The sequence below is a fragment of the Molossus molossus genome, unplaced genomic scaffold (genome assembly GCF_014108415.1).
Source record: "Molossus molossus isolate mMolMol1 unplaced genomic scaffold, mMolMol1.p scaffold_m16_p_2, whole genome shotgun sequence".
Classification (NCBI taxonomy): Eukaryota; Metazoa; Chordata; class Mammalia; order Chiroptera; family Molossidae; genus Molossus; species Molossus molossus.
Window position 1 is genome coordinate 132,776,802 of NW_023425355.1, and position 23,837 is coordinate 132,800,638.

The following is a 23,837-nucleotide window of genomic DNA, read 5'->3' on the forward strand; positions in this document are numbered from 1 at the left end:
GCAGTGTCCTGTTTATGCTAACATCCGTAATCCCCTTTTCTCACATTCTAGATCCTATATCATACAATGAAATTCAAGAGGTCATCTGTTTTCATGAACACCAGGTTCTTTGTTGTTGTTGTTGTTGTTTACCTTTTTATTGAATTTACTGAGGTGACATTAGTTAATAAAATTATATGGGTTTCAGATGTACAAGTCTATAATGCTTTATCTGTGTACTGTACTGTGTGTTCACCACCCCAAGTCAAGTCTCCTTCTGTCACAATTTATATCCCTTTACCCTCTTCTACCGCCCCCCACAGCCCTTTTCCCTCTGGTAATCACCATACTGGTTGTTATCTATAAGTTTTTTTGTTTTTGTTTTTTGCTTAATCCCTTCACCTTTTTCACCCAGCCCCACTTGGTTTTACCAACAGTCACAGCTGAATCATCCACTTCTATTTCTCTGTTGGGAGGGGGAGCGGATTCTTGGTTAATATTTAACTCCTTAAGTGCAGGAGCCAGACAGGACTATAAACTCAATTCAGTTCTTTTGCTCAGAGTGGCCCTGTATTTAGAGCTCTGTGATAGGAAGAGGAAATTCCAAGGGGAAAAAAAATGAGACTCCTGAGGACTTGGCATTCCCATGGTAAGTCAAGAGCTCAAGGCTGTCATCTGAAGTCTCTGCAATATTTAGCACCTTCTCAACTAACACTCTTTTCAAAAACTCCACATGCATGATGTTTTAGGCCTTTAAACAAACACCTACCAAGAACTTCATTGTGGAGCTGATACCATTTTAAGGAGATGGCTCAAGATAACAGGAATTCTTTTAACACAAGCTCCTTTGTGTTCTCCCCCCCCACCCACACACACACACTCCTTCTATGTACTAGTTCTAAAGGGAATCCTCTGGCTACTTGCTGAAAGATAATAAACGCTGGAGCTGTTTGCCTGATTTGCTTAACCAAAACAGTAATTGCAATCTAAAACATTCATGTCAAATGTCATCAGGGTGAATCCTCAATTTAATAGTACATTATGCCAACATTTCTCCCTTGGAAATCATGGGGGAGGGTCCTCATAAGTCTAGTAAAAGAAAGAACACAAAAAATAACAAGTTTGGAAAACCAAATCTACATTTTAAGGAAAGGTGTGCCCTTCCACACCTACATAATGAACAGAAGGTTCTCTAGACATATATATTTGTTTAAACTTATCATATCAAGGCCTGGTTTCTCCTTTGGTGCTACTTAAAAACCACCTTCGAATGGTCCATGGTTGAATGTCGCCTCCAATCTTGCTATTTTTAGTCCTTGTTGATTTTCCAGGCTACAGCCTTCAATTTAGTTTCCACGCTCCTCAGTTTACTTACCACACTGAAAAATTTCATTTTTCTAACTCACACATGCAGAGTATTAAACTCGTCTGCAGGTAAACCTGGAGACTCTAAATCAGCTTGCAAAGCCTGTTGTTATTCTCATTAAAAAATAAAATTCAAGTTAACTAAGTCATGGTCTGTGGATCCCATAACCGTCATGTTTTCACATGATTGTGTGACACTCAATTCTGCAGTTCCTCGGCCCCATAGCCAGTCAAGCATGGGATTAACTGAGTCTGTTTGACATACTGAAAAGACAATAAAAGCTGATAGTTCTCATTCTTCTGGAAATCTCCCTCCTACATATGAGGAGAGAAACTGTCAGAATTCTTTTCTCTGGTCATTTTTTATGATCATCTTGTAAATGATAATTGTTGGTTGGTATCAGTTTAAGAAAAGGGGGCAGAGATTATTTTAGGGGAATCAAAAGCCTCTAACTCATCAATCTAAATCATGGGTTACCAAATAACACAAAAATACCCCCCTTTGGACACAAAAGACCTCTTTGTCCATAAGGAAATCAATTTTATAAAAATGCCAGATACTATAAAAGTCAAGGTAACTCTTTTATTATATTCGCTTATAAGAGAAGTTATAAGGATTATACTTATCAGGGTTACACTTCAAAATAATTTAAATTAAATTCTAACATTATTATTTGATAGCATATTATTACAATGAATCTGCCAATATATTTTAACTCGTAAAATTAGCTTCCTACTTAGATAATTTGTATCTTAGCAGATAATTCAATGTAAGGCCTGTGCTGAACTTAAAGTCATTAAAATCCACCTTCTTTTTTTTCCCTATAATAAAAACCCTAATTACATTTTTTTTTCCTGCCTCCTATTTCTACCATCGTAACATTACAAGGAAAAGGCCATGTATGGTTATATAATCCTTGAGCAGTGATCCTTCCTGAGCAGTCCTCAGGCATCCAAGGATCCAGTGGTGACAGCATTCATCTATTAAGTACCTGCTCTGAGCCAGGTGGATGACCTCAATTAATCCCCGACCAACCCTAAGAGGCATGTATTTAACCCCATTCTATAGGTGAGAAACCTGTACGAACTTATCCAAGGAAATTCAGCTAGTAAAGGTTAGAGCTTGGATTTGGACCCAGGTCTCCAGCTCCTGTGCATTTCACCAGCAGGTAGCCAGTAAAATTCCACAAGTTGCTTTCCTGTATGAGAACTAGGCTAAACCAGAGGCAGCACTGCCTTCATGGACTTTCTTGACAGATCTCTCCATCATAACCGGGCAAAGGCCTTCCCTGGTTACATAGAGACATGTTTTCTGCAGTGGTGGAGACTGTGCTGAGCCATCTAAGCCCTTTGCCCTGTCACCCTCTTTGCAACCAGAAAAACACACTGAGGCACCTAGCTAGAGGTGGGAGGTCTGGTAAGGTTAGAACAGAACAAAGTTAGCTGGTCCCTAAGGCTGGACTTCACATTATGCCCTAGTCCAAACCAGCGGGTTCCAAACTTGAGCGTGCGTCATCAGTATCATCAAAAGGGCATAGTAAAACACAGTGTTGGGTCTTTTCCGTCAGAGTGTCTAATTCAGTAGTTCTGGGTAGGGCCCAGGAATTTGTATTTCTAACAAATTGATAGGTAATACCAATGCTGCAGGTCGAGGGACCACACTATGAGAACCCTGCTTTAAACCAATAGTATGCGCCAGCCCTCCTTCATTCCCCAACTTTACTGAGGTATAGTTGACAATTACCAGCAGTCCTATTTCATACCTGTGATCCCAGGACACATCAGCAGCCCACATTGCCCCCTCCCCCATTCTCCACCCAACCCAAGATCAAATAAGCTTCTATCCTTTCTTTGCTGCTTTCACTCTGCAGCTCCATTTTAGTTCAATGCCAACATTCTTCAATTAGATCACAACTTTGTTTTACTCTGGAACACTCTCCTTACATCGGCCCATTTAGGTCTAAGTTAGTTCCTCAGTTCTGCAAAACCCAGCTTTAAAAAGTTTCCTTCTTTTTCATTACATTTATTGGGGTAACATTGGTTAATAACATTATATAGGTTTCAGGTGTACAATTCTATAGTACATCTTCTGTGTATTGCATTGTATGTTCAACACCCCAAGTCAAGTCTCCTCCCATCACCATTTATCCCTCCTTTACTCTCTTCTACTTCCCCCCACCCCTTCTTCCCTCTGGTAACCACCATACTGTTGTCTATGTCTATGAGTTTGGTTGGCTTGACTGTTGTTTTAAAAAATGATGAAATGCGCCCTGACCGGTTTTGTTCAGTGGTTAGAGCGTTGTACTTCGGTTGCAGTGTGTCCCCGGTCCTGGTTGGGTCATGCGAGTGGCAGCCACTTGATGTGTCCCTTTCACATCGATGTTTCTCTCTCTCTCTCTCTCTCTCTCTCTCTCTCTCTCTCTCTCTCTCTCTCCCCCCCCCCCCCCCCCCACTCTATCTGAACTAAAAAATGGAAAAGTGTCCTCGGGTGAGGATAAAAAAAAAAAAAAAGATGAAATGCTGCTATTTGCGACAACATGGGTGGATCTTGAGAGTATTATGCTGAGTGAACTAAGTCAGATGGAAAAGGAAGAGAACCATATAATTTCACTCACATGTTGGATATGAAAAGTTCTTTACCTTCCTCAAAGATAAAATGCAACAGGGGTTTGAGATGATGCTCAATTCACTGGTTCAAGAGGGGAAAAAAATCAGCACTATGCCAGGAAGACTCCTAATGTGAAAAAAAAAAAAACACACACACACAACAACAACACAGGACAGCTATTTTCAACTCCAGCTTATACCACACCCTAGGAAGAGGAAGAGTGGGATAAATACTGCATCCCTGAAATCCTAAAAAATCTGAGCTGCAGACTTCACAATTCCTCCCCTCATCTATGACAGTGGCATCAAAATACTGTAAACATAGGTTTAAAAAGCCACTTCCCAACTAACCCCTGTTTTCACTCCCACCTTCCATGAGGAGGTGAGAGCAGCAGAGGTTCTATTCTTGGCTGTTCAAACCGCAGTGTGTGGTGGAGAGATGTTGTCCCTCTAAAATTGGGTTTCTGACAGTGAGGGATTAAGAGCTGGACTCTCTTCCCTTCTCTAACCAGTATCCTCTCCTCCAAAAGAGGGGAAGCAACAGCACAAGTGGAGAACCCAAAGGGGCAGAAGGACCAGTGAGCCAAGAGCTAACTTCTGCACACACTAGCTGCTGCTGTGGCTTCCCTAAAGGCTTCTGCTGGGTATCTAGTGGTGCTTGGCAATGCACCTTTCTAAGTTCAAAATAACCAGGAGCGTCCGGCCAGTGTGGCTCAGTGGTTAAGCATCGACTCATGTCCCAAGAGTTCGCCACTTCGATTCCTGGTCAGGGCACACGCCCAGGTTGTGGGCCCGATCCCCAGTGGGGGGCATGCAGGAGGTGGCCAATCAATGTTCTCTCTCATCGATGTTTCTATTTCTCTCTCCCTCTCCCTTTCTCTCCTTAAAATCAATAAAGGAAAAAAAAAATGTTAAAAAAAAAAAAAACAGCTACAGAGATGAGGCAATGACCCTTCATTGCTATACTGGGGAGTAAAGAGAGAAAAGGATACCCAGTCGTGCTTGTGGATTTCTGTAACAAACTATGCCTTTGTCTGGATCCCAAGCTAGAAAACAGAACACCATAATGGGACCTTCTGAATTGGTTTCCATATATCAACTCCTTCCTCTGTGCCACTCTCCACATGCAGCCAGTGTGCTCTGGAAAAAACACATCACTCACCGAGCCCCTCGACATGACATTTACAAATGGCTTCCCATTGCCCAAGGATAAAGGCTAAAATCTTTACATGACCTACAAGGCCTGTATACTCTGGCCCCTCCTTTCTCTTGTTTTATCTTTTGTCCCTTTTCCCTTCCAACTCTGAGCTCCAATCACACCTGGCTTATTGGGTTTCCTGAAAGGCACCAGCTGAACAGAGCCTCTGCTCATGTAGCTCTTTCCGCCTGGGTTAAAATGGGAGACATTTGAAATGTTAGACCCATAATCTGTGGGGGACAAATTATATGGCTGGACTGGTTTGGGTAAGTCACATAATTTCCTTGACCTTCGCTTCCTCGGATGTAGGGCAAAGACAGAAATAAACAATGATGGCCGACATCACGGAATTAAAGTGAGGAAATATAAAGAAAACAAATGATATGCTAAAGGAATAAAATTAGTAACAAAAACCATTTGGGCCTTGGGGAAGTAGATTTATAAATTCAGAATACACAGCAGGTAGTGGAAGCAGTTCGATTTGGAACTTATTCTAAATGGCCACTACAGAAGTCTCTGGTTAGTGACACAGGCAAACTTGAGAGAATACTAGCACATATTCCTGTGTGTGTGTGTGTGTGTGTGTGTATGCTTTTTTTCTCTCTCTCATAAATATAAACTCCCATATTTATCTTAATTGTTCATGAAAATAAAATTCCCTTCTCATTTTATAAATTAAAAGGTCCATGCATGTTTTAAAAAGTATTTCTCATAGTGCAAATATCAACACCAATAAGCTTTCCAAACAAACCTATCTTGTTTGTGACAAGCTATTATCTAGACCAGCATATAATTAATTTTCCTGTTATGGGTAGTACCTTTTTTACATGGAATATTCTCTTGACACTTTAAAGCAAATAGTCCTTCATTACTAATTCATTGAGCATTCACACAGATGCTATTAATCACAATGAACTAATGTAGTATTAATGGGTAGGTTATTAATTAGCAATTACGTGCAGATTTCCTAATAAATTCAAGTTGCCCAAGTTTTTTGAGGAGGAGCAAAGAAAAGTGAAATGAGCAATTCCAGAAAATAAAGCAAAGGGAGAAATATTTCCCCCTGTACCATAAGATAGGACATATAACATTACTTTCTTTTTATCCTAAGAAATCTTTGTATTTACCCAATACAATGACATTTACAATATACAGACAGGACTTCATCAAAGTTATAATATAAACGGAAGAAAAAGTAAACCACATGCACTCTGGGAAGGTGCTAAATTTCTTCAGTGATACACCATGTCCGTACATGTAGTAAGGCCTGGATACTCAATGTATGGTCCCCAGAACAATAGAGCGGGCATCACCTGAGAACTTGCTAGAAATGCAGATGCTCAGGTCTCTTCTCAGCCCTACTACTGAGAATCAGCATTTTAAAAAGATTCCCTGCCCTGGCCGGTTTGGCTCAGCTGTTGGAGTGTCGGCCTGCGGTCCAGAGAGACCCGGGTTCGGTTCCTGCTAAGGGCACGTACCTCGGTTGCAGTTTGTCCCCGGCCCTGGTTGGCGTGCGGGTGGCAGCCACTTGATGTGTCCCTTCACATCGATGTTTCTCTCTCTCTCTCTCCCTCCTGCTCTATCTGAACAAAAAATGGAAAAATGTCCTCAGGTGAGGATAAAAATAAATAAATAAATAAAAAGATTACCAAATGATTCATACACACATTAAACCCTGGGAAGAATGGTATTAAAGTACAGTTTTGTTGCTGCAAATTGGAGCAGAAGAAGCAAGTGGGGAGTGTTGCTTATATACCATTGGACATTAAAGTCTAGGTATGCTGAGTAGGAAATATCATACAAATCTCACTGAAATTGTTCAAAGCACATAAGCAGGTGGAGGTGACAAGCAGTTGGGGAGCCTGGATTGTAGAAAATACAATTTACATACCATATTTCATCAATTCTAAGAAACATATATTTTTTTCACATCTGAACATCTCTGAAATTGGAATCCATCTTAAAAATGTCAGACAATGCCCCCGGCCCTGGTTGGTCGTGCAGGTGGCAGCCACTCGATGTGTCCCTTCACATCGATGTTTCTCTCTCTCTCTCTCTCTCTTCCTCTCTCTCCCTCCCGCTCTATCTGAACAAAAAATGGAAAAATGTCCTCAGGTGAGGATAAAGAAAAAAAAAAAAGTCAGACAATGCCCAGCCAGTATGGCTCAGTAGTTGAGCATTGACCTATGCACCAAGAGGTCGTCAGTTCAATTCCCAGTCAGGGCACATGCCCAGGTTGTAGGCCAGATCCCCAGTGGGGGGCATGCAGAAGGTGGCCAATTGATGCTCTCTCTCTCATCTATGTTTCTGTCTGTCTCTCCGTCTCCCTTCCTCTCTCTCTAAAATCAATAAAGAAAAATATTTTTTTAAAGTGTCAGCCAAGCCCGGCCTTTATGGCTCAGTGGATTGAACATCATCCCATGTACTGAGAGGTCCCAGTTCCATTCCTGGTCAGGGCACATGCCCAGGTTGTGGGCTCTATCCCCATTGGGGGTTGTGCAAGAGGCAGTCATTCGATGTTTCTATCTCTCTCTCTCCTTTCCTCTCTAAAAAAATAAATCAATAAAAAACATATTTTTAAAAAAGTGTCAGCCAGGCACAGTCATGAGGTAGTGGCCACTGCCTGCCCATGCATGAATTTATCTACGAGTTCTTACAGTTAACACTTCAAACGAGTTGGTTGCATGTCTAGTAAATTGTCACTTCAAATATCTACAGAAAGATTTCACCACAATTTGGCAATGAAATGAAAACTTATTGCATATCCAAAAAGGCAGTCTTGGAGGAAAATCCCTGAAACAATTGGGAGTACTTTTTAAAGAAATGCTGAATCACTGCTGTTGTTGATAGAAAGAGAACAATATTTTGTGAGTAAAAAGCACTGATGATTTGAAATAAAAAAAGGCTGTGAAGAAGTTTTAGGAATACTATAACCAATCTCTTCACTTGCATTTTCCATTTTAATTATATTATTATAGAAGATAAAATTAATGCCTAAGTCTAAAAGAACCCTTTCAATGAAAAGAAAATAAAAATCTCAAGTGATAAGAAAGCATTGTGTAATAGCTTAGTCTTTCTTAGCATACACGAAATAATGGTACATCTTACAGTATTTTTGATTTGATAAAATATGGAATTAATTTAGTTAAGGCTATGGACGACCCAGTAGACTTTGTATGTTCTCTGGCTTAATTTTAAGTCAAATAAAGTTAACTAAGAAAACTGCATGTAACTATAGTGCTACCACCACAGAAGACCAAGTGTTTTTCATTCTGGGAAATAACATTTCCAGCATATGAAAGCTGTGTTTGGATTTAAATAAAAGAAGGCATTATAAAAAGTATTCCAAATGACTCCAAAAGCATTTTAAAGACAACAAAACCTCCGGGTGAGATGTGACATTTGAATTCCTGAATATTGGGTCTCAAGACAGAAACACAAGTTTGGCCAAGTGGGAAGGTGGTGTGAGGCCGTTGGCGAGAGCGGCTTCATGGGCGTCCTGCCATACCGTGGGCTGTGTAGCCTTCAGACCTCAGTCCGGGCCACAATTGCCTCCTTTCCTCACCCAGCACTTCCCACGCATTCCCCACTAGACATGTTTCATTCTGGCAATGATCTAAAGATTTCAAACCCCAACCTCCTCTTCTCCACAGCTCAGAGGTCCCAGACTGACATCAACACCTTTGCTCTCAATTAAAACAATAGAATTTTATGTCTTAATGTACTTGTACTGGTGTGTATCCAGACCAGTGTGTAGATCAAGGGTGGGGATCTTTCCTTTTCTTTTCTTACATTATCCTGGGACTTCGCCAAAATGTTGGGAAATGTAAATTATGAGAATAATTAATTAGCTAGGGCATTGCCTAGCATTCTGTAATGTGAATTAGAAAAGCATATTGCCAGAGTGGTTATTTTGAATGATTCTCGTTTCAGAAAGCTCATAGAGTCTTCCCCAATGAACGGTGGCTACAGTTCTCTACTATACTAGTTTTGGCATCACCCTTGAATAGAGTCTCAAACTTGGCTCCTATTAGAATTGCCTGAGGGAGGTGGTTGTTAAAAATCCGGAAGCCCAGGCCACACCCAGACCAATTACATCAGAACCTCTGAGGATGAGACCCAGGCATCTGTGTTTTTAAAGCTCCCCAGTGATTCCAATATGCAGCCAAGGTTAAGAAGCACTGCTCTAGAACTGCTCTCTCCAATACAGAAGCCAGTAGTCACATGGGGCTATCAAGCACTTGAAAGGAAGTTGGTCCACCAAGCTGCTGAACCTCATGGAGATATGCTGCAAGTACGAGTATCGGATTTCAAAGACTTGGGCCCAGCTGGTGTGGTTCAGTGGATTGAGCAGCATCTCATAGACTGAGAGGTCCTGGTTCAATTCCTGGTCAGAGCACATGCCCCGGTTTCAGCTCAATCCCCAGTAGGGGGCGTGCAGGAGGCAGCTGATCAATGTTTTTCTCTCACATCAATGTTTCTATCTCCCTCTCCCTTCCTCTCTCTCTAAAAAAAAAAACAAAAAAACAATAAAAACATATTTTTCATATTTTTAAAAAATACTTAGTAGGAAAGAAATAATGTAAAACGGCCTGTGAATAAGTTTTTTTTATATTGATTATGTGAAATGACATATTTTGGATATGTCAGGTTAGATAAAATAAATAATTTGACCTGTTTCCTTTTACTTTTTTAATGTGGCTATTAGAAAATATGTAAAATGTCGTGTGACTTGCATTTTTGACTCACATTACATTTCTATTGGACAACACTGCTCTGGAAGGTACCTTTACAGGTCACTAGCTGTGTGGACATAAGTGAATTACTTAATTTCTTTAAGCCTCAGCTTCCACAACTACAAAAGGGGATAAACCACCTTCCTAGTTTTCAGGGTTTTTACCAGGCACTAAGGGTCAACCCGTGTGATTTCTAATCATAGCTCTTTTACCTATTAGCTGTGTGACTTTGGGCTGGTTATTACACTGCTTGCTGCCTTTATTTCCTCATTTGCAAAATGTGGGTAAATCTTACATAATTTAGGCTTATTTGGAGTTCAGTTTAGAGAGTTCAACAAATGGTAACTAAGGACAGCATGAAATAAGGTCATCTCTATAAAGTGCCTGGTCTGTTAGGCCCTACTGTGTGTGATAGACTCATTTTCTTTGGAATCTGCTGAAGAGTCACTTCACAGCAATGAGTAGAAATGCCCCCATTAGTAGTAAATTGGGGAAGAAATGGGTATTTTGACACATTGCAAAGATGCTCGACCCATCTACAACTTCAAGTTGCAGTTGAAAAGTGCTCAGGATTGAGAGCGAGAGTGTAGCTGAAGGTATCTCATCAGGGAACTTGCAAGTGCAAGGATAAATTTTTCAACTCAGTCTTGCCATGTATTTTTGTGTGCAAACAACTTTTTAATTTTTCTAATGCTCAAGTTTTGCCATTGGCCCATCAGGAGTACAATCAAGGTAAATAATTAGACACATTTCTCTAAGATGCAGATTTCAAGGCCCAGGAAATCTGAGTCCTCTGTTTCTGGTATGAAATCTGGATGACCCTTGTGAGTTCCTGCAAAAATTCCATATTCTCAGCTCCGTTATTATTCTACCTTCTGGCAACCAACAGGAATACATGAAGACTTGGAGGAACTTCAGAAATCATTACCACCAAAGCTCATGTGAGTTTGCCTCCGAATTGTTACCACCAAATCCAGCTAGGATTTTTCTTCCTTTTCCAAACCACCCTCCTCTTTCAGTAAGTGGCTTTTCAAAAACAGGCAACCCTTACACTAGACTTATCAGGGTGATCACTTTGTAAGGTGTATCAATGTCTAACCATTATGTTGTATACCTGAAACTAATATATTGTATGTCAAATGTAATTGAAAATTAAATTTTAAAAATATGCAACCCCTCTGAATAGCTGCAAAGCAAAATAAACTTATATACACCAAACATTCAAAATGGGGCATGCTAAGAAGTGTCATTGTAGAAATATATATGTCTTTCTCAGGATGCACATATCCTGTGTCACTAGTCATGCCAAAGAATTTATTTTTAGTCAAAAGTACCTAAATTTAGTTGATAATCTTCTCAAGTAAAATGTGTCTTTCTTCTTATAACATTCAAGCTAACTAGCAGGAATCTTTTCATAATGTGTTGCAATATTCACATTATAAAAATGTCCCCTCATCTATTTTTCCACTCCTTTTATTTCAGTCAATATTCCCATGCATAGCATAGCTAGACTGTCACTCCACTTACAGCAACCTCAGCATTCCCTGTTGCAAGTCAAAAATCTCACAAACGAATGTTGACATTCTTCACCCACCCGTCTCACTCCTGTCATCTCTCACCAACAGCCCTGCTCATTCCTTCCTTCCAGCAAAGCCAAGTTATATCGATTCAGCTCTCTCCTTGAACTTTACTCACAGAAACTCCAGTTTTATAATCCCTGTCTTGCCCCGACCCTTCCAAGTTCAACCGAGAGTCCCTGTCTTTAAAATCAGATGCTGAACAAGCTCTTTCATATACCATATAACGTGTACTTATGAATACAGACTCTACTTGGTATATTACTATCTTCAATCATTTGCACTGTTTGCAAATATTTGTAATTACACCACAGTAAAAGCTGTACCATCGCTAGCTGGGCGCTGACCTTTAACTCTCCATTTTCAAAATAGGCATGTGGCAACCCTCAGTAATTTTATCTATAAAAATATTTATTCCATGGTAATCCCATAAAGCTTGTACTTAATCAGTTCAAGCCTTAGCATTGGCACAAATCTCCAAACACAAATTTCTGGTTCCATCTAATATCCTTATAAACACAAATTAACTGTCAGTAATGTGCCCATTATCCAGGGATTCTAGACAGTGGACTGCTCAAAGATTTGGGTATAAGTGGACCCATGGAGCCACATAATAGCCAACTCCACTCAAAACACCCAAATTAGGATGCATCAAAAGGCTGGAATTAAATAAAACTACCTTCTTGAGGCTCGCCCCAGCAATCCTTACATAGGCAAGGATTCTTTATCTTCTTTGTGCCATACATCCCCTAGGCAGACTCTTAAAACCTATTGACCATTCTCAGAATAATGTTCATAAGTACATTAGAGAAGGAACACAGGTTTACAAAGGAAACCAGTTATTCAGGAACACAGTTAACAAAACAGTCGTTCTACACTTTGACATCATAATATGTGCGATACTTTATTAACTCATTAAATAAGATGCAGCATTGAGTCTGGTCACTGCTATGATTTCAAAATGGTGATGTACGTAAATAATATTTCAAGATACCTGTAACATCTGTATGAAGAGAGAAAAATAACGATGACTGGCATTGATAACAAAATCACAGCTAATAATATCAGGGTTTGTTGCCTCGGTTCCTAATTAAACAAAATGGTAAAGTTCCATCAGAGGTTAGTAAAAATAATGGTGCATTTTTTTCCCATACAAGTTCCTGAATTCTATCAGCAGCCCTCTTGAGGGGCTGTGGGCCTGGGTTAAAGATCCCCTAGGGATTAGAGAAGGAAAAGAGAGAAGAATGGGACTTAGGTGTATTTTTTTTTTTTTTTTATCCTCACCCGAGGACATTTTTCCATTTTTTATTCAGATAGAGCGGGAGGGAGAGAGAGGAAGAGAGAGAGAAACATCGACGTGACAGGGACATATCCAGTGGCTGCCACCCGCACAACCCAACCAGGGCCGGGAACAAAATGCAACCGAGGTACATGCCCTTAGCAGGAACTGAACCTGGGTCTCTCTGGACTGCAGGCCAATGCTCTAACCACTGAGCCAAACCAGCCAGGGCAGGTGTAATTTTTTTAATGGCATCTAGAAAGGATCTAGACCAGCCTAAGATGACACCCTTTCTCATTTTCCCAGGTCCCCTTTCCTCTTCTCTCTTTTTCCATAGGAGTGATTTAAAACTCACATTCCCAAATGAGTGTGTTTTCTGACCACTTAGATTATCAAGACCTTGCAGAGTTTGAGGTCATGACCATGGTATGTCAATAAAAGTCAGGAATACACACAAATACCCTAACCAATTGTTTTTACTCCCAGGCTAACCATTTTCAGGCATGTTGAGAGACCTTTGCAAAAAACTAGATCATAATATTTTACTTTAATAATGCTGTTAAGCCTGGCCGGTGTGGCTCAGTGGTTGAGCATTGACCCATGCACCAAGAGGTCACCGGTTCGATTCCTGGTCAGGGCACATGCCCAGGTTGTGGGCCTGCTCCCTAGTGGGGGGCATGCAAGAGGCGGCCAATCAATGTTTTCTCTCATCGATGTTTCTCTCTCTCTCTAAAAATCAATAAAGGAAAAAAATTTAAAATAATGCTGTTAAAGTTTTCTTATCAATTAAAGTTGTAATTCTTATTTGGCTAGGAAACTAAGCTTCTACTACGTGTCAAATGCTTTTAAAACATTCATTTAATCCTCACGAAGTTAACAGTAGTAACAGATGCTATGTATTAAAGCCTGTGCAGAAGATTTTCAATGCATCTCAATGAATTCTTCCAACAGTATAACCAGAGAAGTAACTGAGGCTCAGAGAGGAGTGCTTTGCCCACCATCACACAGCCAATAAGTGACAGAGTCCCAATTTTTTTTCAGAGCCTAAACTTGAACACCGTCCTGCGAGTTCTGACTTCTCTTGTTGTAACCTACATAAGACCACAGGGAGTCTTGGAGCCCTGGGAAAGGCTCTGGCCCGTCTCACTGTCCTGTCTTCCCGAGGCCAAGAACACAAATGGAGAACATCTAACAATTATCCTTCCCCTCCTGTCAGGGGAAAGCTCTGGTTTTATCTCAGGGCTTTTCTGGGAGAGTATGCAGAAACCTAGGCACAGGAGGAAGGGGAGAAAGAAGAGATGAGAAAGCCACCTCTCCCCATCCAGCCAACCAGCCACCCCAACTCAGCACCCAGCCACACAAAGAGTACATGATCTTTCTCTCCTTTCTTCCACAAGTATTTACTGAGCACCAACTAGGTGTCAGGCACTAGGCTGTGTGCTGGATCACAGTGAAGCCAAAATAGACAAGATTCTGGCTCTCAGGGAATTTACCATCTGTTGGGGCAGCAGGGTGAGGTGTGGAGAAGGACGACACACATAAGGGAGAAGAACATGGGACAAGTAAGCAAGTACAGAAACAAGATAATTTCAGGACACAAAGGACACTTACGGGTAATGAGATACAGAGGGACTATAGATAGGAGTAGGGGATTTTTTTTCAAATATGTTTTTATTTTTTAGAGAGAAGAAGGGAGTGAAAGATAGAAACATCGATGTGAGAGAGAAATATCGATTGGCTGCCTCCTGCACACTCCCCACTGGGGACTGAGCCCGAAACCTGGGCATGTGTCCTGACTGGGAATTGAACCAGGACCTCTCAGTTCATGGGATGACACTCAGTCCCCTGAGCCACACTGGCCAGGCATAGGGGATTATTTTTAATAAAGGTGTTCTCTGACCCTTCTCTATCACTGAAATGAATTTGAATTCATTCCCAGATAATTCACCTTTCTAATGGCCCCTTCAGGTCTCTGGAACAGCACTGTCTCATAGAAATATTATCTGAGCCACATGTAATTTTAATTTTTTTTTGTAGCTGCATTTAAATAAGTTAAAAAGTTGAGGTTATATATAGTAATATATTCTATTTAACCCAATATATATTAAGATAGAATCATTTCAAGATGTAATTATAAAATGAATTGATCAGATTTTATATATATACATATATTTTATAAATATGTTTTTGTTGATTTTTTTTTAGAGACAGAGGAAGGGAGCAAGAGATAGAAACATCGATGTGAAAGAGAAAGATCGATCGGCTGCCTCCTGCACGCCCCCTACTGGGGATCGAGCCCACGACTAGGGCATGTGCCCTGACTGGGAATCCAATAGGGACCTCTCAGTCCATGGGTCGGTGCTCAATCCACTGAGCCACCCAGGCTGGCAGATATTTATATATTTTTAAACAAAGTATTTGAAATTTTGGTGTGTATTTTACACTTCCAGCACATCTCAATTCCAGCTAGCCATATTTCAAGTGCTCAAAGCCACATGTGGCTAGTGGCTATCATAATTGAACTGTGCAGCTCTAGAGTCTTGATTATAAGACCTATTGAAACAGTTTGTGATGTGCAAACTTTTAATTTCCACAAGGATAATCTTGGGAGCTTTATTAATCTCTGCACCTCTGTATCCTCCTGTGTCTAACACGATGTCTCTTGCTAGATGTGAATGAGAAAATGTAAATTGTGGTGGCTACTGGCAAAAATCTTATAACCAAACAGACTTGGAAGTATGAAACCATGGACGTCAGAGTAGAGAGAAAGAAATAAATGTGATCCTTAATGACATAGTTCAGCTGATGGGTCAACCTTTACCTAGAGTCCACATTATTACTAGACATTTTGGTTACATGAGCCAGAAAATTTTCTCTACTGTTTAAGCCAGTTTGAGTTGGAATTTCTGTCACTTGTGACTGAAAGCAATTGGTGCCAGGAAAAAGGTAAATGCTCAGTAAATAATCTTCAGTTCACAGATAAATTAGTATAGTCACAATGCTGTGCATTTCAATGTATTTGAAATTAATGCATTTCCCCCAAACTAAAGAGCATACAACTCAGAATGAATGCAATGAATAGACCTGGTTCTTATCAAGCATACCCAACTTATTTGTAATATTAACCACTGTGACAAAAAGAGCTACATAAAAGCCATAGGGGATAAGATCAGATCTTAAAATCAAATGCTTGGAGCACATGAGAGTAAAAAAATAAGACAAGGAGATCTACTGGGGGTAGAAAAAAACATACAAGAATAAAATCTAAAATGCCAACTGTGAAAACTACCAGAAGCTTTTACACATAGTGGCCATTCTCATGGCCTCTTTATTTCCTTTAGCCATCAGAAAGAGAGCATATCTTAGAGCTACTTGAACATTTTTCACAGTCCTCAGGAAGAAATTCATTTCTATATCTGAAGTGAATGTCTCCTAATAGGAAAGTTCTAATTTTTTTTTAATTTGACAACTTCTTTCCCCCTTCCTCACACTTCATGTACCCCCAACCCTGCCCAAGCTCAAAAGGCGTATCAAGATTAGGAAAAATGGTCCTGGCCAGTTTGGTTCAGTGGTTAGAGTGTTGGCCCATGGACCAATGTGTTGCAGGTTCGATTCTGGTCAAGGGCACGTGCCTTGGTTGCGGGTCGTCCTTGGCTCTGGTTGGGTCATGCAGGAGGCAACCTGCCGATGTGTCTCTCACATCAATGTTTTTCTCTCTCTTCCTCCCTCCCACTCTTTCTGATGATAAATAGAAAAATATCCTCACACGAGGATTTAAAATATATATATATTAGGAAAAAGGTAAACAATAACAAACTTTTCAAGTAAAATCATTTAATTTGACATTCTGAAAGTCCTCTATACAGGCCTAAGTCTTCCTGCAGCACCCGTCTGTGCATACAGGACTGATGATGACATATGTATAATGTAGCAATCTGTTGCTTCCGTGTGGCCACATGAAAAGGAGCCAGCATGGTCAGAAATAGAAATCTTCTCTGAGTGGGTGCACCCAGTGTGTATATCTGATTCACTAACACTTACAGGGTCTGAGTTTTCACCAGGAATAAAAAGCCCACCACAATGGCTGGGTGCTCCCTAGCATTGCCCCACCATATCCCCATCTTATTTTTTGCAGTTTGAAATCATTTGTTTCAAAAAATGATATCAAGGCTCAGAATGGTACATTATGTTCATGGGATGAGGAAAATGATACAGTTAACTATATCTTCAATAATCTGATCTTGCTAATTATCAAATGACTTTACCAGATCTGAAATGAAGTTTTCAGCTTTCTCCTATCTGCAGAAGTTGAGTTGGCTAGGATTGTTTGTAGAAAAAATAAACAAGATTATAGAGGGTTATTTAATTATGAGAATCATTTGAATCTCAACCAGCAAGTATTTACAAATAAATAACTGATCTATGAATCACAATCACCTTTCTCTGCTCATTAATGCATACACCCTACTTCATCTTATTGTTCTGCTGGTGCTGTCTGTGCTTGAACATAATAATATACTGCATTTCTTTACAAAATATTGGCAAAGATTGCTATTCCATAATAGAGATGAGCTGGCCCTCCCTTGAGTCATCTGTCTTCTGTTTGACACAAGTGTTCTATCTCACTCATTGCCTCATGTTTCATAAGTGCTCATTTGCAAAATTTTCAGCTGCTCGTTCATAAGCAACGCATGCTGTGTCATCTCCATGGTCACATAAAGACAAATTTGGGAGGTTTTGTAGGAAGGAAATTTTAAGACATTTAAACACATGACTACATTCAGCCTTTTTAAAATAAAATCCTGTTTCTTGAAGAGAACAAGAAATCATGTTATTTTCCAAGTAGAAATCTGACTCTTATATGCCATTTAAAGAAAAAAAATTCACAAAGCCAGGTTGCTGACTTCAATACAGGGCAATTTTTCATCAGCCAGGTCTGTCAAATCCATTTTATTTCACAAATTGGATAGCCATAGCTGTGTGTTCTCTATCAGCCATAAGAAAATGGTTTTCTTTTGATTGGTATTATTGTATTTTATTTTTGGATGTTCTCTTTATCGAGGGTGAGGAAAAATATCTAAACAGTATTCGATATTTTTGAAAGCACGTGATATTTACAAAAAATAAGACCAAAATAAAAGTTAAGGATTTCATAGACATTACTTTGGGAGCTTTAGAATTATCTTTGAGATAAAATGGAGTAGCAAAGGACAAATATTCATTGAGGGCCTGCTATAAGAAAGAACTGAACTGGGTAATTTATATGGCTCATCTCCTTTAGTCCTCACAAACCCCATGAATTGGGTATTGTTATCTCCATTTGAAAGATAAGAAAACTTGAGCTAGCTGAGATAAGTAATCAGCCAAAAGTGACATGGAGGAGAAATGAAAGAGAACCAGTATTCAAATCCAGCTCTGTGGCTTCAAAACTCATGCTCTGAGTGCCTACAATAAGGGGAAAAAATCTGTTAACAACCTAAATGGCAACATAGAAATTGCTTAAATAAAATGTAGTATATCCATACAAAGCAGTCATGGCAAATGATGCTATAGATCTATTTTTATTGACATGAAAAGATGTTAGCATGTAAACATCAAGTAAAAAGAACAGGCTGTAAAAATAGAACATATTATATGATTCCTTTTAAGATACACATATAATTTTACATGTATATTTGCATTTAAAAAGTTATTGCTGGGTGATGGGATTTTAAGTATGTTTCTTCTTGTTATTCATGTATAGTTGGTGTACAAAGAGCTTGTATTACCTGAATGGTTGGATGAATGGGTAGATAGAGTGGGAGATATGAAGATAGATAGATAGATAGATAGATAGATAGATAGATAGATAGATAGATAGATAGATAATCTAAAGATCTAATGTTTAAAAAATAAGATTGTCAGCAATCTGATATTTATAAAGCTCTATTTATACACTTTTAAGAATAATCATCTGCAACATACTTTCAAGAGTTCAGAAAAATATCTAAGTCTATTTGTATATCAATATATATTTATAGATATATTATTTTATCACTGTCTATATATAAATGTACACATATAGACAGAAAATGAAACACTATCTACATATTTATAGAAAGAATGACAGGATATTATGATAATGCAAATACAGCAAAGTGGTAACAATCAAGGAATCTGGGTAAAGAGTATATTGGAGTTCCTTGTGCTCTTCTTTCAACTTTTCTGTAAATGTGAATTACCTCAAAGTTTAAAAGTTTAAAGAACTCATTCACATTTTATATTTCAAACACATAGTCTGGTACAATTTAAAAAGAGACACGACTCCGCCATTCGGTCTCCTTATTGGCACTTGAAGCAAGAGCCTGTCTGTGATCAATTTTTCAGTTCACCCTTTACAGTGCTTGTCAGAGAATAACTTGCGATTTATTTGGCTGTGGGTTTCCCAGAGCATAGACATATATGGGAAGCCTCCCCACTTTGTTTTACAAGGCCAGCACAATCTTGATAACAGAATTTGACAAATCTAGCACATAAAAATCCATGGCCAAAAATGAATCATAAATATAGACCCAAAAGTATAAGACAAATACTAGCTTATTCAAGTCTAGCAATGCCTTAAAAGAAAATAATAAATCATTCATAGGTAGGGTTTATTTCAAGATTATAAGGAAAGTTCAGCTTGAGAAAAATCTAGAGAAATTAAAAGAGATAGTCTATCTGAGTCTCTTGATAAATAGTGAAGAGAGGTTTTTCTTTAGCAACTCCTTTTTGCAAACTGAGAATAACAGAATACAATAAAGAAGACTACCTATTACAAACAAAGAAAAATATATTGGGGGGGGATACTAGAGACATTACTATCCAACCTAGGAATAAGAAAAATATACCCATTATCATTGCTATTATTTAAAACTGTTCTGAAGGCTCTAGCCAATATAGTAAAAGGAAATTATAATTACTTCTTAATTTTATGATAACCTGTATTAAAAATCCTAAAGAAGCTACCAAAAAGGTATTAATTAATAAGACAGTTTTAATCAGATCCAATATAGATATATCAAAGCTTTATGCCAGATACCGGGAGTTGGCAAACTTTTTCCATAAGGGTCAGAGAGTAAATATTTTAGCGTTTGAGGGCCATATGGTCTCTGTAGCAACTATTCAACTCTCCCATGCAAAAGCAGCCACTGATAATATATAAATGAATGGATGTGTCTGTCTTCCAATAAAACTTGATTTACAAAAATGGGCAGTGGGCTGGATCTGGCCCACAAGTGATAGTTTGCTGGCCCCTAATTTATACCAAAAAAAAAAAAAAAAAAGACAGTTGATAGAGAAAAGTTACCATGTCAAACATCAAGAAAATATATAAAGAACTAGAAATAACTTTCTAAAGGGCCATATGCATAAAAAATTAAACTGTGAACATTCTTTCAACATAAGTCCATTGTGAGGAATTTATACTAAGGATACATTTAGGTAAGGATATAAAGATGTGTATACACAGATATTTATTATAGTGTTATTTGTAATAAGCAAAAATATCTACTGACATAATCCATGTCTATGAAAAATACATTTTTAATGGTGACAGAACAGTAAGCATATCAGCTAATTTTAAGTATATTAATGTGTGATGAGGTTATAAATCCTCGAAAGATAATATACCCAATTCCTTCATTAACAGTTTTTCTAGGAGTGGATTTATGGGCAACTTTCTTCTTACTTTTTGCATGTAATTTTTGCTCTTTTCTATTTCCCAAATGAGCTTGGCAATAATTTCTTTCATTTTTTTTTTTTTATCCTCACCCAAGGACATTTTTCCATTTTTTGTTCAGCTAGAATGGGAGGGAGAGAGAGGGAGAGAGAGGGAGAGAGAGAGAGAGAGAGAGAAACATCAACGTGAAAGGGACACATAGAGTAGTTGCCACCCGCATGACCCAACCAGGGCCGGAGACAAACCGCAACAGGTACGTGCCCTTAGCGGGAACCGAATCCAGGTCTCACAGGACCACAGGCTGATGCTCTAACCACTGAGCAAAACCGGCCAGGGCAATTTTTTTTTCATTTTTTGTTTGTTTGTTTTTCATCCTCACCCGAGGACACTTTTTTTTTTTTTGATATTTTGTTCAGATAGAGTGAGAGGGAGAGAGAGAGAGAGAAACATCGACGTGAAAGTGACACATGGAGTGGTTGCCACCCACACGACCCAACCAGGGCTGGGGACAAACTGCAACCAAGGTACGTGCCCTTAGCGGGAACCGAACCCGGGTCTCTCCGGACCGCAGGCCGACGCTCTAACCGCTGAGCCAAACCGGCCAGGGCTTTTTTCATTTTTTAAAGGAGTAAGTAAACAAAAAAAAACAGTGTTGCTCTGAATAATTTACTCTTATTTCTATGGATTTTAAAGAAGCCCATATACAATATCCTCCTCAAACAAAGCACATCAATACTGAATTTAATTTTTACATCAACAGGTCTCCAAAAAGATCTTTAAGATCTTTAAATTATTGTAACTGCTTCATGTTCAGAAGATAGAAATCATTTTATTATAGGTAATAGGAGCATCAGTGATATTTCTGCACACAGGATTGTGTGTGTGTATACACATAGCTCTTTGTCTAGGGAGGGGGAAAAAAGCCAGAGAAGGGAAACAGGAAATAGGCAAGAATGGTAGGTGAAGGACTAATATGAGCTAATATCTTATGGGAAATTAGTATTAGTAAATTAATTCCTCGAAGTCTTATTTATGCCTCCATAGAATGGGAATTTCACCTGTTGGATTGGAGTAAAACTCTGACATTCTTGGAAATTCTCAGTTACAATTTATAGGTTTGGGCCTCTTAGTAGAAAATGTAAGTCCATATGATTTGTATCTAGTTGTAAAATTTAAGCACATTTTTCCTTACAATTGACAACATTCTCTATTTTGCCAAGTTTCAGTTGTTATATATAGAAATTGATATATATTTGATTTTCATGTACTTAAAATATAGGGGAAAAAGGAATTGAAGAAGAAATAAAAATGATGATTCTTATCATTTCTCAGAAATTCTTTGTAGGTATAACTGAACACAAGTTATATGGCATAACTCAGTTACTAAAAAGAGGAAAAAGACATATTATTTTTGCCTTCTGAAAACAATGACCTTATTTGGCTTTGAAATCTACCAATTTCCTTCCTGAAGAGGCTTTCTCCAATAGCTCAGCATAAAAATTAGAAGACACTCTAGTAAAAGACGTTTTCAACTTTTGAAGTGTGTGTGTGCACGCACACAGGTGAGTATGTGTACGTCCTCACATGTGAGTATGTGTGTGTGAGCTTGTCGTTGCTGGAGAGGCCATTGGGAGAAAAGACAGTCTCCCCAGAGCCAAGTTAGAAGTTAACAGGAACAATATAACAAACACAAGGTCATCCAGAGTTCTCAAAAGTGATGTCAAAAAAACGATGAGGTGTTAAGTATATTTTGTAAGCCATAAACATCTAGGACACAATGAGCAAGTGATAAAGTTTGCTCTGAACGCAAGGGACAAATATATAACATGGTTTTCATTAACTATTCCTTTGCTCCCAATCTCAATCAGATGCTATTTATCCTTCAGCAGCAGCAATTACTATGCAAAGGATGAACATAGTAACCCATACTAAGCTTGTGTTGAGATAGAGAAGATTGGAATGCCACAACCTTCTTTTCAACCTTCCATGCTTAAAAATCTTGAACATAAATTCAGTATAGCTAAAAAGTGAATGGACATGCTTCAAATCCAAAATTATGCTTTTCTTGTCAAATACTGCTCTCTGTAAAGTGCATCACCAAACCCCAGTAGAAACTTACCCTTCAACTTGAGGTCGACATTATGTCTCAGCCAAGGATAAACCCCATAGCTTGGCATATCTTCAGGAATTGGATTACTGTTTATCCAGCCATCACAGGCAAACCGGAAGAAATTATCACAAGGGTCCACAGACGGATTTACTTTACTCAAGATGGCAGCAGCTATTTAAAAAGAAAATCATAGGATTAATGACAATCACTGAATGTTGTGTACTGGTCTCTTCCAAATTAAACAACGATTTCCTATCGACCAGTTCCCAAGCCTTGGCTTTTACATTTCCCCTTAAATGACTCCCTGAATCAACTGCACCGTAATAAATTACTGCCTTCAGAGTGAGTGGGTTAAAAGTTTGGCATTATTGCTATTGGGTTTTGCAGGACCACTCCTAATAATCTCGGGGCATGGGACAGGCATACAGATGGAGTATATGCTAAATTGTTTGAAAAAATGCATGTGACATTTCCTTCCAGACCTCTCATCCTTCTGCAAGGTGACTTTGCCACTCTTCCCATCAAACAGTAGGATCAGTTTCCCCTGCCTTGGATCTGGGCTGGCCTTGTAACTTGCTTTGACCAACAGAATGTAGCACAGTAACTTTTCATGAATTTAAAAGCTAGATATTAAGAAGCTTTGCACATTCCATGTTAACTCCCTTTGAATGGAACCCTGAAATTACCCTTTGAAGAAGCCCCCTGAAGGAGGTGAGGCCACATGGAGAAGAACCAAGCCATCATCAACTGCCATATATGTGACCGAGGCCATCATGGACCTTCTAGGCCAGGTGACCCTCCAGGTGAATGCAGCTGTATGACTGAGCCTAGGCAGTATCAGCAGAGGAACCCTCACTGAACACACAGATTCATGAGAAACATTAAATCACTCTTATTTCAGGCCTCTAAAGTTGGTTTGTTCCACAACAAAGGCTAACTGAAATAGAGGCCCACATGTCATATCTAAATATTTATTTTGTTTTTTGTTTGTTTTGGGTACGTGCCCCTAGAGGGAACTGAACCCAGGACTCTCTGGTCCGCAGGCCGACGCTCCAACCGCTGAGCCAAACCATCCAGGGCTCTAAATATTTAATAGATGCATTTATAACACACCTTCATAAAGACCTGCAAGGCCAGGTATGAATTCTAGCCCCTTGACATTCAGGGCAGCACTCAGAGTAATGAACCCCACCAGTAGACCAACATAGTCCCTGAAAGGAGGCTTGGAGATACCTAGCAGGGAACTCTGGGTTGTAGAAGGCTACTGACTTGGCCCCATAGACTCCT

At 39.2% G+C, this 23,837-nt stretch overlaps 1 protein-coding gene across 2 annotated transcripts in view; it reads right to left on the minus strand.

Moving 5' to 3' along the window:
* The window catches only part of PHEX (phosphate regulating endopeptidase homolog X-linked), a 214,261-nt gene that overhangs the window by 177,488 nt on the left and 12,936 nt on the right, over positions 1–23,837 (minus strand). For both annotated transcript variants that reach the window (XM_036270324.1, XM_036270325.1), the window contains exon 3: positions 22,560–22,721. In XM_036270324.1, the coding sequence (XP_036126217.1) occupies positions 22,560–22,721 (162 nt within the window). The remainder of the gene's footprint in view (positions 1–22,559; positions 22,722–23,837) is intronic.